The following is a 14599-nucleotide window of genomic DNA, read 5'->3' on the forward strand; positions in this document are numbered from 1 at the left end:
CCTTCCTAAGCTACGGTCTTAAAAAATAGCTTCAAATTGATTTCAATTTTGAAAGAATTTTAGGAAAGAACTGCAACATTACATTCACCTAAAGTCTCGAAAAAGTTCCTAAAATTGCGATATTTGACGTCAATTTCGAAAATTTCTCCATGCATCTTGAATATACTTGACTCTTTTGTCCTTGCAATCGAACACAACTAAATATTAACTAATAATATTTTTATACGCCAATTTCGATAATTTTCTTGGAGCAATCCTCCTCCCCTGAACCCCTGACACCTCCCCCACGCTTCCCCTTCCTCCGTCCCTTCTCTGATGTCACCGAAGAAAGACTATAAAATGCGTTTTTACGACTGGTTAAGGGGCCGTGGTAGCCCGATCGGTAGAGTGTCGGATTCGGGGGCCGGAGGGTCCTGGGTTCGAACCTCGATGGTCGAAGACCCACCGTCGTCATTAAAGGGGACTGGGCGACGTTAAATATGCTCGTGGTCTCAATGTCCTCCAAGTGAAAGGATACCTCTGGGGGGTACTAGCACTAGGTAGCTATTAGCTCCTGGACTAGTTCTAAATTCTCATTAACTGTTCGATCCAGTGATGGTGCTGCCATCTATCGGTATGTAAAATAATGGAGGCAAGGCACTTAGTATGCAGTCCTCGACATAAATACAGTTGTAGTCAGTTGTGACTCTGAATAGGAATAGGAATAGGACGACTGGTAAATTTTGGTATCTATTACTTTCTTCAAAGATATAAATAATTGTACCTAAGGAGTTTCTTATTATAAAGAATTTCTTCCTTTTTATAAGATCATTCTTCTGTCCCCCACCCCCCAATTTTTTTAAATTCAAACTTGGCATAGAAATTTAAAGAAAGATTTATATAGACGTTTAAGATTAGTCAAAATATGCAAATTACTCTTGAGGGGCGGCACATTAGGTCTTTGCACACGGGCGGCCGACACCTTAGGATCGGCCCTGAGTTTAACTTATATTATCATCACAATTCAGAATCAAATGTTACATTGTTTGGACCCTGCAGTTTCTTCTTGGAAAAGGTGGTTCCAAAAATTTAAATAGTTTCTCAATTTAATATGCATGAATGAGAAACTTTGGAATATTCTTGCAACAGAAGAGCTAGCAGGCAATGCATCAAGGAACAAGCAATATTCATGAAACTTTCAAATTGTTTATTTTTTTAAACTGGTCCTTCATGTAGTAACTAGGGTAGTGGTAAAAATTCGACTGGAAAAATGAGTTTCGACAAGTGGGGCCAATTTGTTTTGCAAAGCTGTGATATTAGGTACAAAATCTAGATTAATATTGGGAAGTAAAATTTGACTTTCTTCTTGAAGCACATGATAATTTCAATCACAAGCAACTTAGATGAAGCTTATTTGCAAGCAAATTACAAACAGTAATGCCAGTTTAATTCTGTATGTCACTCCTCTATCCTAAGAACCCATATGATTTGCATCCTTTGTTAGATTAATCCAAATATTACGAGAATCAGCAATTGAAAAGTTCCCTTTCCGAACTAAATCAAGGGTACTAGCATAACATTTTATTTTTTACAATGATGGAATGAAGTTTAATTTTTTAGTTTAAACAAATATCATTTAGTAATTACTTTAGTTTTTTAAAACAATTTTAAGTTTTTGCCAGTTTCTGCCGGTTTTAACCGGTTATAACCAGTTTCTGCCACTGGCACGGCAAAAACTAGTTTCTGCCGGCAGAAAGCCAACCCTGAATTCAGCACACATCCAAAATCTGAACTCGAGAATTTTCGAGTGCAAATGAGTCAATGAAAGACTAGAGCATAGTGGTCAGAATTATTTCACACAATAAATAAAGAAACGGGGGAAAACTTTTTATTTTAGTCATTTTTGATCTCTCTCCCTCTCATCACTGTTACACGTATTCATCATGCATAATTGTGCAACTTCAAGAAAATTTACAATAAATCAAAAAGAATTGAAACAAACACCAACTTGATCCCGTCTCTGATGTTCCCTTTATTGAAAAAGAGACACGGTCATTAAATTACGGAAAGAGTATGTGAAAAAAGTATTTATGCATCTATTTCTTAATTTTTTCTTCCAAAAATCCAAAATTTTATGTTATAGAGGGAAAAAAATTTCTGGGACCCCCCCCCAATTTTGATGACACAACTTGTGCCATAATCCCCTCCCCCTCCTGTGGGCACCTCTGAGCATGGGAATAGGGGCCTCTACCCCAGAAAAAATTTAAAATTACTGGCACAGAAACCAGGGTTGGTATTTTGTCTACTTTTTTATAAAAAGTCCGGGACGCCGAAAGAAACGGGAAAAAATTGGACGAAATAAAGTTATTGTTATGGTGTAATAAAATTAGTATATAATTCTAATACATTATATATTATGAATTAATCATTTAATTTAAATGGGTCATTCTACAAAAAAAGCGCTTTTTTAGGTCCAGGGTGGTTAGTTTCAAAAATATTTATTTTTAAGCAATTTTTATGAGATTTAGAAATAACAAATTTTGAAAATGAACAATACAAATTAATGATGTTATAAAAATTTTTAAATGTTTTTTTCACTGAACAGAGGGATACTTGTATGCCTCCGTTACATGTCCCAACACATTTCTTCCTATGTACTTTTTCATTTATTTACTCAATACAAAAAAATATATCAGATTTAATAGTGAAATTTAAATCATTTGATGGTTTTTTAATAGATTAAAAGAATTATGTTGTAAAATAAAAAAATATATAGCATTCATAATCTTTTGAATCACTGTCACAGTATTTCTTGTATCCTCCGTTCAGGATTTAATTAAGTAATAGAATTTTCTATAGATGGCAGTACTGGCAGCTCATTACAGAGGTTTAGAATCACAAGTTAGCCCTTTTCAACTCTGGGTCCTCATAGTGAAGCTAAAGAACTTAGTGTGAAAGAATTTCAGCATTATTACTCTTTGAAGTCAAATAGGTCCTTAACTTTATGTATCCTCCGTTCTTGAGTTGAAAAGGAAAGAATTGTTTGTGTACAAAAAAATTTTTTATAGTTAAAATTGAATCACTTTTTACTCATTTTTACAAAAAAGGAAGTGTTGTATTCGCGAAAAACATTTCACTAAAAATCCGCCTTAATTTCCATTTTGCTCACCCCCGAATTAATGTTGATTTTTTTTTCAACCCGACCACACGCGGATAAGTGCCTAAGAACGTATAAACACATGAAATATCCATTTTGGCGTTCTCCGAGTTGATTACAACGACTTTTCTCGTTACGTCCATATGCACGGATGTATCTTGCATAACTCAAGAACGGTATGTCCAAGAAAGTTGAAATTTGGTATGTAGACTCCTAGTGGGGTCTAGGTCTGCACCTCTCCTTTTGGTTGCATTCGGTTTTTCTAAAGGGGTCTTTTGCCCCTTTTTTTTGGGGGGGGGGGAATCATTGTTAATTTCGATGGATTCTCAAGTGGTGTTATAATTTGGCGGACACTTGGCGATATATCACCAGTCTTTTGGTGGCCAACTTGGCAACAAATTTAAAATGAATGCAGTATTGTAAAAAACCCTTTGTAAGTTGACCACTTGGTTTATTTTTTAAAATTTTATTTAGCAAATTATTTTTTTATTTTTTTTAAAAGCTTTCCAAGAATATTTCTGATCCCAGACCAGCATTTTACCAACTAAATGAAACAGCAGCATAACTAAACCTCTTTTTGAGTTTAACCACATGGGAAAACTACTAAGAACCCTTTTATTCTCCTAACTTGTTTTTCTTCTGTTTTTAAGCGAAAAATTGGTAATTTTTGATTAGCTATAAATTTTTAGGAACTATTAATATAAAATAAGTAACTTTTCATAAACAATAAGGCTTTTTTTTTTTTTGATCAATTTATTGAAATTTTAAATTTGCACGACACATTATACGTCATTCTGGGAAAATAATCTCTAAAAATATTTGAACAACATCTTAAATTATTGTTTCAAAGTAATGCTAAACAATGAAGGTGAGTTAAACAGAAAGAGTAGGTGTCAATTGCAAGAATTACAAAAGTGTCATGGTGCAAGAATTCCAAAAAAAAAAAAATCATTACCCCCTTTATAAGTTGACCACCTGTATAGCCCTTTAAGACCTGAAATATTTTCTTGAGAGCACATGCAAGCAATGGTTTTCTTGTCTCCTAAAGCCTGGAAAGATACTAGTGCCGCCATTTTTCGAGAAAATGTATAATACACATCTTTGGCTAACCAGCACGATCGTCCGATTCCGGCGTTTGTTACATATAATGATCTAGGAAGCTAAAATCTGAATGATGTTCGACCCGCACGATCGTGCAATCTGGGGCTTAAAGGGCTAAGTTCAGGGGCGGATCCAGACTATGGATTTGGGAGGGGAACTTTTCTAGCAAGTATGTTTATGGGGGTGGGGGAGTTATATGAAATTACTCATTAAAAAATAACCATAAATATTGAGTTTTACAACGTATCTACTGCTTCTTGATGCCTCTTATGAAAAAAATGTATTCATTACAAATTCTAAAAGTACAATTCTTAAATAATCAGTTTAAAAAGTTTGTTCATTTTTCTATTTGTATGTGCTTGAAGGAAATAATATTTGCACCAGTGGTTCAACCACAAAAGTTTTATAGAGGGTGCACTTTTAAAATTTTCACCATCTGATAGGGCGGTTGTTGAAAAAAAATGTTGAAATTTTAGTCTTAAGGATGCAGTTTTAGACGGCCTCTGGTGATGTTACGAAAAAGAAAGGTTTGGGGGCCACCTGCGGAAATTAAAGTTTTAAAAACGCAATTATAGGCGATATTTATTGACGGTAGGGTCAGAGATGGGATTTTTTTTGGGGGGGCTGCCTCCGTTTTTTTGTAAAATAGATTTAAATCGAAAATCCCTCCGCTAAATTTTCTGAAATTGAATTTCCAAAAACGCAGTTACAGACTAACTTTGACAATACATCGAGCAGTACGGTTCTGGGGCTTTTCCCAAAAAATGTTTCGAAATTGAAGTCCTAGAAAACGAAGTTTTTGAGCGATATTCGGTGATAAAGGATTTAAACGCTTTCCCCATTAAATTTTTCAAAACCTTAATTTTTTAATGTTCAGATTTTCTACAGGAGCATTCGGACCCTTGTCCAGAAATTTTTCGTTATCGACATCTTAAAAAAATGACTGTAGACCATATTTGGTAACGTCAGGGGTTTGGCAATTTTTCAAAATTGAAGCTCCAAAAAAGCAATTTTAAACGATTCTCGATGTTATTAGAATGCGAGGTGTTAGGTAGTTCTCTCCTTTAAAATTTTCAAAATTGAAGTCCTGAAAACAAGATTTGAGACGCACTTTAAAGGTATTGGTAGAGGAAGCGGACTTCCGACATTATGAAGACTTTCTTATTTTTAGACCGACTAAAAAAGGCGACTGTTTCCAAGGTACGTTCTATTGTTCTCTTTAATTATAGGAAATGTTTTACAAAAAAATTCTACTCGGCCTTCTGGGGGATCACGGATCCTGTCGCCCTGTGTCCCCCCCCCCCCTCCAGCCTCCACCTCTAATAGCGCCACTGAATTGCAGTAGCTTTAAATATAATGATCAATCCTTCACCAAATAAATGCAAAAAACAGTTTAAACAGGTTTGTCTTTTTTTATTTATTTATTTTTTATGCAGGGAAGAGGAGAACATTCCCCAGTTCTCCTCTTTAGATCCGCTTTTGCAATTCTCTCCTATCTTTTTCTTGCGCCTTTCTTCAAGCTAAAGTTCTATATAACTGGAGAACTTCGCTGTAAAACGTTGTGAAATTTTTTAAGTACACATGAGAATTTAGAGGAAGGGGAACGTTCCCCCAGTTCCCTTCCAGGGATCCGCCTCTGCTATTGTTTGATCGAATTTTCTGGAGCTTTTCCTCGAGTCTAAGTTCTATAAAACAGAAGATTTTTTCTACACTCTATTGTGAAAATTTTTAGGTATATATGGGGGTTTTGAGGGGAGGAGAAAGTTCCCCCAGTTCCCTCCATGGATCCGTTTCTGTTGTAGCCTAATTGCTTTTCCTGGTGCCTTAGTTCACGTTCTAAAGTGTGTGTATGGGGGGAGGGGGACATTCCAGCAGTTCCTCTTTTTAGATCCGCTTTTGAAATTCTCTCCTTACTTTTTCTGGCGCCTTTCTTATAGTTCAAGTTTTGAAAAACGGAATTATTTTCCCGTACTCTCTTTTGAAAATTTTTAGGTACACTTGGGATTTTGGAGGGGGAACATTCCCCCAGTTCCCCTCCCGTGGATCCGCGCTTGGCTAAGTTGACCACCAAAGTACTGTACCGCAAGTGGTCAACTTACACAGGTTGCACTGTATTTTAAAAAATTAACTGCATTTAATTTAAATATGTTCATTTTAAACTAATTTTTACAAATATTCAACATTATGAAGGGAACTATGCAAGTTTCTTCTCGGGTGCCAAAATGACCCTCACCGTATTTCTAGATATAAAAAGATCACCATAATTCTAGTGTTAATCATTTATAGAATTTAATAGCTTATCTTTCTTAAGGTTAAATTGTGCAAATTTTAGAAATTACTATAAACCTAGTCTAACAAGACAGTAATCTAAATCTATGACAGCCAGTTATGTTTCATATTAAATATATTTACATACTGTGTTCATTAGTGGTCAAGATATAGGTGGTCAAGATAGAGAGGTGGTCAAGTTACAGAGGTTTTCCTTCATTATATAAGATAGGACTAATTCCGTTCCTGACAAAAGCGGTCAACATAGACAGGTGGTCAACTTTACAGGTTTTACTGTACTGAGATTTTCAGGGTACATAACAAAACATTAAAAAAAAGTTTAAAATGCTCTTCCAAAAACTAGCGCGGTTTCAGTTGCATTTCAGAAGCTAGCAGCTAATGTTTCCTTTTCTGTACAAAAACATTGTAAATGCTTCAAGTTCTTAAAATGGTATGTTCTAAGAGACATTTTTGAGTTTCTGCCCTTTTCAGCTTCAGCAAATGTATTTGCAGTTCTTTTTTTCTCAAAAGGGTCAAAATGACACCTGCCTGCACTATTAGTTGAAACCTTTAGTTTGGTTTTAAAAGAATTACAATTTTCTTGAAAACTTTTTATTATTACACAGCACAATGATTTAGGAAACGTCAAGGTAGGATTGAGCACTTTATGAAAATACTGAGGATTAGTTAGCAAAAAAAGTTTGATTGGGATCAAAATGACCCCTGCCATAATTGTAGTGTTAAGATGAACTGTCCAGTTATTGACCCCACCTACCAGTATTTCACCATTTGAATTTGGTATGAGTGATTTCATTCAGTATTCAATAAATAGGTTAGAGTAGAATAGTGTGCTTTTGTAGACTGGTGTATATTTAAGCCAAACGTTTAAAAAATATTTCTCTTTTTTGAAAATCTAAGTAATAATTCTTATTTATTATTAACACATTGTCAATGATAATATTGAATTTTACCATTGAATTTTAAAGCAATAATATTGAATTTCAAAAGCAATTAAAATATTAATTATTAAAAAAATAAATAAAAAATAAAAGTGAAATGAAATTGATAAAAATTTTTTGCTTATATTTTTATTTATTCATGAGAATTTTTGAAAAGATTAAAATTCTGCATGTTTTCATTGAATTCATTTAGTGGCCCATTCAATTATCTTCAATGGCTCATTTAGCCCCATGGGTGAGGATGAATTGGCCAAATGTCCATGTTTTTTTATTCTATTATCATTCATTATAGACATATTTTAATCCAAGTTTTATGACTTTTTCATGTAACCGAATAAGTAAAGTAACTAAGGAGCAATTTTGAGCTAAAAAAATATTAGAAAAAAATTACTAAAATTAAAAACCAAAAATTGGACCATTCATTACCACTCTCCCTTATCTGGTTTGTTATTCTGATATATTATAATGTTTGGGCATTAAGAATTTTGCACTTTTGGTAAAATTTTCTCTTTCCCATTTGTTTATCTTTTTAAACTCAGATTAATAACTATATTTAACATTTGATTTTTTTTTTCAAGAAATTACTTTATAAAATCATAAAATATACTTTGAATGACATGCTACATATTAGTTTTATTTGTAAGAGTACACATCAAACCCTTTATAACATTTAAGTAATTACTTAAATTCTTTTAAGTATGAAAAAAATATATATATTATTATTAAGAACGCTTTGTACTTTATATTTAAAAAATAATTTTGTCTGTAAATATATAAAAAAAACTAAAAAGGTCGTTATTTGAAAACTTAAAAGCTTTCTTATATGAATGCTCTAAGATTTACTCTATTTTGAGTTAATTAAGAGTTAAAATTCCCTATTCGAAATTTAGCACTTCATATTCGAAAGTTTAACTATTTTATGTGAATAAAAATTACACAGAAAATGAACAGTTTGGTCAACTGAAAAATGTTAATTGAAGATATTTGAGAATTGTTTGCAGAAGAATAATACAACAAAAAAAAAACGTCAAATTTTCAATAAATGTAGCAAAATAATTTCAATGAAAATAGATTCCCATAGAAAATATCTCAGAGCACATTTATTACGCAAAATTTATTTCATACACGGTCTTCCAAAATATAATAAGCTAGGATAGAACTTGCGATTATTTTCGCGTCTCATTTTTTTAGGTGTAAATATTTTTAAGCGGAGTTACATTTTAACGTCACCTCGTTATTTTTTTAAATTCTATTAAAAATGTATGCACTCGAGTTTATGTCTCCATGTTCGCACAACGTACTTATTATTTAATAAATATAATAAGCTAGGATAGAACTTTCGATTATTTTCGCGTCTCATTTTTTTTTTAGGTGTAAATATTTTAAGCGGGGTTACATTTTAACGTCACCTCATTATTTTTTTAAAATTCTATTAAAAATGTATGTACTCGAGTTTATGTCTCCATGTTTGCACAACGTACTTATTATTTAATAAATATAATAATCTAGGATAGAACTTTCGATTATTTTCGCGTCTCATTTTTTTTTAGGTGTAAATATTTTAAGCGGGGTTACATTTTAACGTCACCTCATTATTATTTTTTTAATTCTATTAAAAATGTATGCACTCGAGTTTATGTCTCCCATGTTCGCACAACGTACTTATTATTAAATATATATAACCCTCTACATTAGGCTTAGCATCCTTTGTTGACTTAACATAAGCAGCCCAAATAATTCAGCCCAGAGCGGCATTTCGACTGCCCTAAACAATGTGCGAGGGAGAAGGGCAAGCGGCCCAGGTGTAAACAGTCACAAGGTAACAACAAAATCCAATATTGTGAGCACAGCGATCGCTGGCTTTTGTCGTTCAATGTAATGTACCTATCGAGGCCTTCAGATCCGAAGGTGGAATTAGTGCGATGGCAACCCCGCAGACAGCAAAAGAAGTACTTAGCAGCAATTTGAAAAGCAGCGTTTTTTTTTTTTTTTATCCCGCGAAATTGGATACATATTTCGAAAAAAAAAATGATTAGCTTACCTTTTGCAGGCCTCCTAGGGCCGTAACTTGGTTGTAGAGTTTCTGTAAGTCAATTTCCCGGCCATTGATCTTAGGAAGATGACGAAAAGGTGTTCTGAAATATACAAGATCACGTTATATTTCAGATTTTTGACGACATTCCGTTTGCAGCAAATTTTGGATATTTTTTTTATTTAAAGAGCTTACCCTCTGTTTTGATGGAAGAGTTTCAACTCGTTAACAAACGCATAATAATCTTGCCTACTAACATCCGGTTCCTTGTGCAGTTTCTCCATGATAAAAACTTTCAGTAAATGCAAAACTGATTCTTAAATCACACAACATAAAGATATTCGGAAAGAATCGAACGCAGTATTAGACAAAATACCCATCTCTCTCACAGCCACAAATATAGAATTATAAATTCGTTACTACGATATCATCACAAGCTCAGCACACCCCAAGAACACTCCAGCTACACTCTAACATAGTCATGGAGCGGACACGCAAGCGGCTAGTCTCTGGGAAGGCGTGTCCTACATTTGGCGATTAATCCTCGTCGAAAGCTAAAATGAAGTGATGTATCGCCAAAATTGATCCAATATGACGCAAAACAGAGCAGAAGAAGCTCATGCGCGAAAGCATTTATTATAACGCCGAAAAGCTTATCTTTTACTTACGGTTTTTTTTTTTTTTTAAATAAATATTATTATTTTGTTAATAAAAAGTGAAGCTTCGTTTTCCCGGGGTTCCTTCGCTTCTGAGTCATGAAATAAATGCATTACTAATTTCAAATAAAAGCAACATATTTAGCTTTCTGGGCGATCGATATCGCTTTATTCACAAAATATGAACATTTTAAATACAATGAATAATTCTTCAAAATCTAATTGCGTATTCTTCATTTAATTATTTTTAGGTTGTGATCCTTGAACCCCAACACGCAAAAAAATGAATAGTAGCAAGAAATTCAGAAAATTAATAATGTTTTACTTGTCTTTATTAAAAGCTTTTTTGTTATTCAAATTTAAAAAAAAAAAGTTGTTTGATCAATCTTTTGAATTTGCTTATTATATTGAAGATAATAACTTAATAGCTATTATTTAATTAGTTTTACAGATTTTTTTTTCTTTATAGGATTGAATTGTTTAATGCATCAGTGGAGAGCTTACTTTATGCATTAAAATATGTTTTTCGTTATGAATATATGAATGAAAATTCTTGCTCCCTCCTCCATCAATATCAGCAGTTCTAGGATGGGAGGGGGAGGGGCTGCATTCGAAAAATATTCTATTCTCTATCGGGCGGTGTGGTGTTAACGGGGGCTTTGATCCTCATTCCCCGAATCCACGTGGTTTGTTCTACATCTGAGTTTTTATGCTAGCGCCGTCTTCTCGACGAAGTTCTTCGCCGGTGCTTGTCTCTATCAGGCGCCGGGAACTCACGGGCGAGCTTTAGGCGGGAAATCAGTTGTCATTTTGACACATGCCCTCTGATAGGTCGATTTGGGAGGCCGGTTTTAAAGGGAGTGCAGCAGCCTTGGGCAAATAGCCTGCCTGCTTGAGAGACATGCTTGGAGGCACTTTGAAGGGAAAGGGGCCAGCTTATTTGATGTTCACAAGCAAAGAAAAAGCAAGAGCTTATTCATTCCTAGAAAAGAGAATAAAAAATATGGGGAAAATTCTATTTTTTTCCCTTTGGAAATAGCGCATGTACATTGATTATGGAACACGAACATGAAATATCGTCCCATTAGTATTTTAGATCGTGTCCGCAAATTGATTCCGGACCTTAGCATAGCAAAAGGGGAAAGAGGTGGAGGGATAGGTGCTATAATCCATACGAAGCACTAAAACTAGATGCATACACGATTTTAGTTCGCCAGGAAAAATTTCTGCCCACGCCACTGTTCAGGTTCAGGACCATTCTTTTTAGATGGATAGAATTTTTGGGTGGGATTTCTTAGACATTTTTTTGAGGGGGGGGGGGGACTCCGTTCCGAACAATTTGAGGAGGCGCGCCATCGCTCTTGGGAGGGATGGGCACACTTGTCTGAAATAGTCCATGTGTTTAATTTTCCCCTCTAGAACATTTAGGTGCTCGACAGTGACCAGACCCGGATCTGTAAATTTTGGTCTCCCTTGTAAAAAAAACCTGTAGGACTCTTCCCAAGAGGCCAGTAATACATATTTGCAACGTTATTAAGTCTTAGTGTGTGCCCCCAATTTCCTGGGCCTTTTGGCGCTTTAAGACGTGGACCCCCCGCACCGCGGGGTCTGCAGGCAGTGCCGGATCTACGATTTTTCCAAATCAGGGCAAAAACTTGAAAATGCCGCCCTTACCGATCTTCATTGAAGATTTTCTAACTAATTTCATTTAAAAAAAAAAAAAACAAGCAAATAGGTTGAATTCGCCGCCCCCTAGAATTTGGCGCCCGGGGCAAGTGCCCCGGCTTGCTCCCCCCTTGATCCGGCCCTGTCTGCATGTACGAAGATTCGGGCCTGACAGCGACAGTTCAGAGATGCGTCATAACCAGAGACCGATAAAAATTGTAAAATCGTAGACGATAGACAAATTATTTTTCAGATTTTATCCGAGATTTCAGTGCAACATGACTTCTGAAAAAAACCAGTCGCTAAGGGTTTTTTTTTTTTTTTTGCTCAAAATTTCTCAGCCCCTGATCATAACCTTCTCAAAATTTCAATAAAAGTCCTCTATGTGAGTGCTTCAAATAATGAAAATTCATTTATTTGAAATTAGTGTTCATTGCTACATTTCCTCTTTTTGACTTGAGGAAAGGGAATTTCTGATGAAAGAGGATAATCTCCTCTCTTTCAACGTTTTAATTAAGCTTTTAGTTTAAAAAAAAAAAATGAGTTAGTTAAAATCTTTGCTGAGAACGACGAAAGAAATGCATTTTTCCGTCAAAATGCGCAAACAAAGAAGCATGCATAAGATACCCTGGGTTCACGTAATCCCGGCAACCTTTTGGAATTCATAGGATTATCCAGTCTGGATCAAATGGAATGTCATAACTGAGATTGGAAACACCAGAAGGCGGAACCGCAGATTCTGATTGGTTTGGAAAATATTCAGCACCGATTGCTTTCTTTTTGCTTATTATGAATAACATAATTACCCGAGAATTTTTTGCGTTACTCCACAGAAAGTGATACATTTTAAATGTTTAAATTTTTCTTTAGTTGCAACATAGCAAATTTGATTGGAAGTCAGTCTGAATATTGACCTTTGCTAAATGTTGATAATGATGACTATTGATGTTTTCAGATTGCTGTTTGGATAAACTTTTGAAACTCTTTATTTTCTGGAATTCCTCAGGAAACAATACTTAAGAAAATGTCATTTTAAAAGTCAATTTTCATAAGCTTTTGTGGGTGTGTCATGGCCGTATTTAAGGGGTGAATTTGTAGGGTTTAAATCCCTCCGAAATTTTTTTAACTCTTTCAAAATATGCTTTTCATTATACTTTTTTTGTTGAAAAACTTATTATTACTGGTTTATTTTTTATTTATTTATTGATTTGTTTATTTTTTCCATTTCATTTAAAAAATGAAATTGTATTGACGAATTGTACGAACTCAGTGCTTTATCGGCAGTATTTATTTTTATTGTAGTTATTGGCAGTGGCGTGCACAGGGGTGGAGAAGGGACACCTATTGTCCCGGGACCAAGTCTGAAGGGGGACCGATAATTTTAAAATGAGGAGTGAAATATATGTAGGGACATAAGGCTAAACAATATGGACGGGCCCCACAATTTCTGTGCAAGCCCCCTGCTTATTGTGTACATCATTTCTTACAAAACCATATTTTCATTTAGCTTTTGTCTGTCTGACGCTAACAAAAACATCAAAATTCTTTAAATTTAAATGTGCCACAAACTATATTTTTTATACATTTTTTCACTGTCAATAAACAATAATTTGAGAAATATTACTTCGAATGCGCGTAAGTACATGCATTTTTTTTTTTAATTTATTAAAATGACATTAAATATTTAACAGGGGTGAAGGTATGTGATGGACACACATTTTTTTCTCCATATAATTGGTGCGTCCCCTTTTTTACTTGCTCATATTAATGCCCTTAAAGTAGCATCTCCTCATTAAAAAAAAAACTTTCTGTAGCAAAAACCAAAAGAATATACGAGTAAAATCGAATTTTACTGATCATGTATAGATTTCACGAGAATTGTGTAGTTAAAATTCTCTCAGAAATAAAAGTGGTTTCTGCGCTGAGGTGTGGGAATGGGAGACACTCTTGCTAGGTATAAATTTTACATATTCATGTAGGTAATGTATCCCTTCAAAAATATTTGTTTGGGAGAAACGCGCAAGTTTAAAGCGAAGTCGCATGTAGCGAATTTATGACTGTAACGTAAAAGCGTAACAGCTTCAATTCCCTTTCACGTTTTACAGTGTATTTTTAACATTTATAACGAAATTACGGCTATAACGAAGTTTTTATTTGGTCCCTTCGACTTCACTATAAACGGGCGCGAATATATTAACTTCTAAAAACTGTTGGGATATACACATATGAGAGTCCGCTGCTCTTCACAATATATTTTTGGGGACACCTTTGATTAAACCTGGCATTTTTGGGGGGTCAATTGCGCTCCCCTACCCGCCTTGTAAAATCAAAATTTTTACTCGTAAGTGAGAGCGGTTTTGTTGTTTTCCGATAAAATTTGCATTGAGGATGATGTACTCTTTGCGTCTTTTGTATGGGGGGGCGCCTTACATTCCCTCTATGAAATAATTTTTCAAACAAAAAAAAAGAGGGGGTGGGGGGGGGGGGAGTCTGATGGGTTGGTAGACGGAGTCATAATTGAACTGATTTTCAGCTAAAAGAGTAGAAGGCTGTCATTTTTCCTCTGAGTTCACAGTCGTTAAAAAAAAAAGAAAAAGAAAACTGTGATCTATTGTCAACAACTATGAGATCATACTAAAATCTTAAGAGCACAAAATGCTTCATTAGCAATTTTCATCGTCTTAAAACAGCGATTCAGAACATTCCCCCCCCCCCCCCCCCCCCGGGGCCGCATCGATGAATCTCGTGGGGCGAAAACATGTTCGTAAATTTTTTAATTTAT

At 34.7% G+C, this 14599-nt stretch overlaps 1 protein-coding gene across 1 annotated transcript in view; it reads right to left on the reverse strand.

Moving 5' to 3' along the window:
- The window catches only part of LOC129231371 (AT-rich interactive domain-containing protein 2-like), a 193006-nt gene extending 183197 nt beyond the window's left edge, over positions 1-9809 (reverse strand). The window contains 2 exon segments of the mRNA XM_054865668.1: positions 9506-9599; positions 9692-9809. Coding sequence (XP_054721643.1) covers positions 9506-9599; positions 9692-9780 — 183 coding nt within the window. The 5' untranslated portion in view covers positions 9781-9809.
- Positions 9810-14599: the final 4790 nt, after the last annotated feature.

This window comes from Uloborus diversus, chromosome 10 (assembly GCF_026930045.1).
Source record: "Uloborus diversus isolate 005 chromosome 10, Udiv.v.3.1, whole genome shotgun sequence".
Lineage (NCBI taxonomy): Eukaryota > Metazoa > Arthropoda > Arachnida > Araneae > Uloboridae > Uloborus > Uloborus diversus.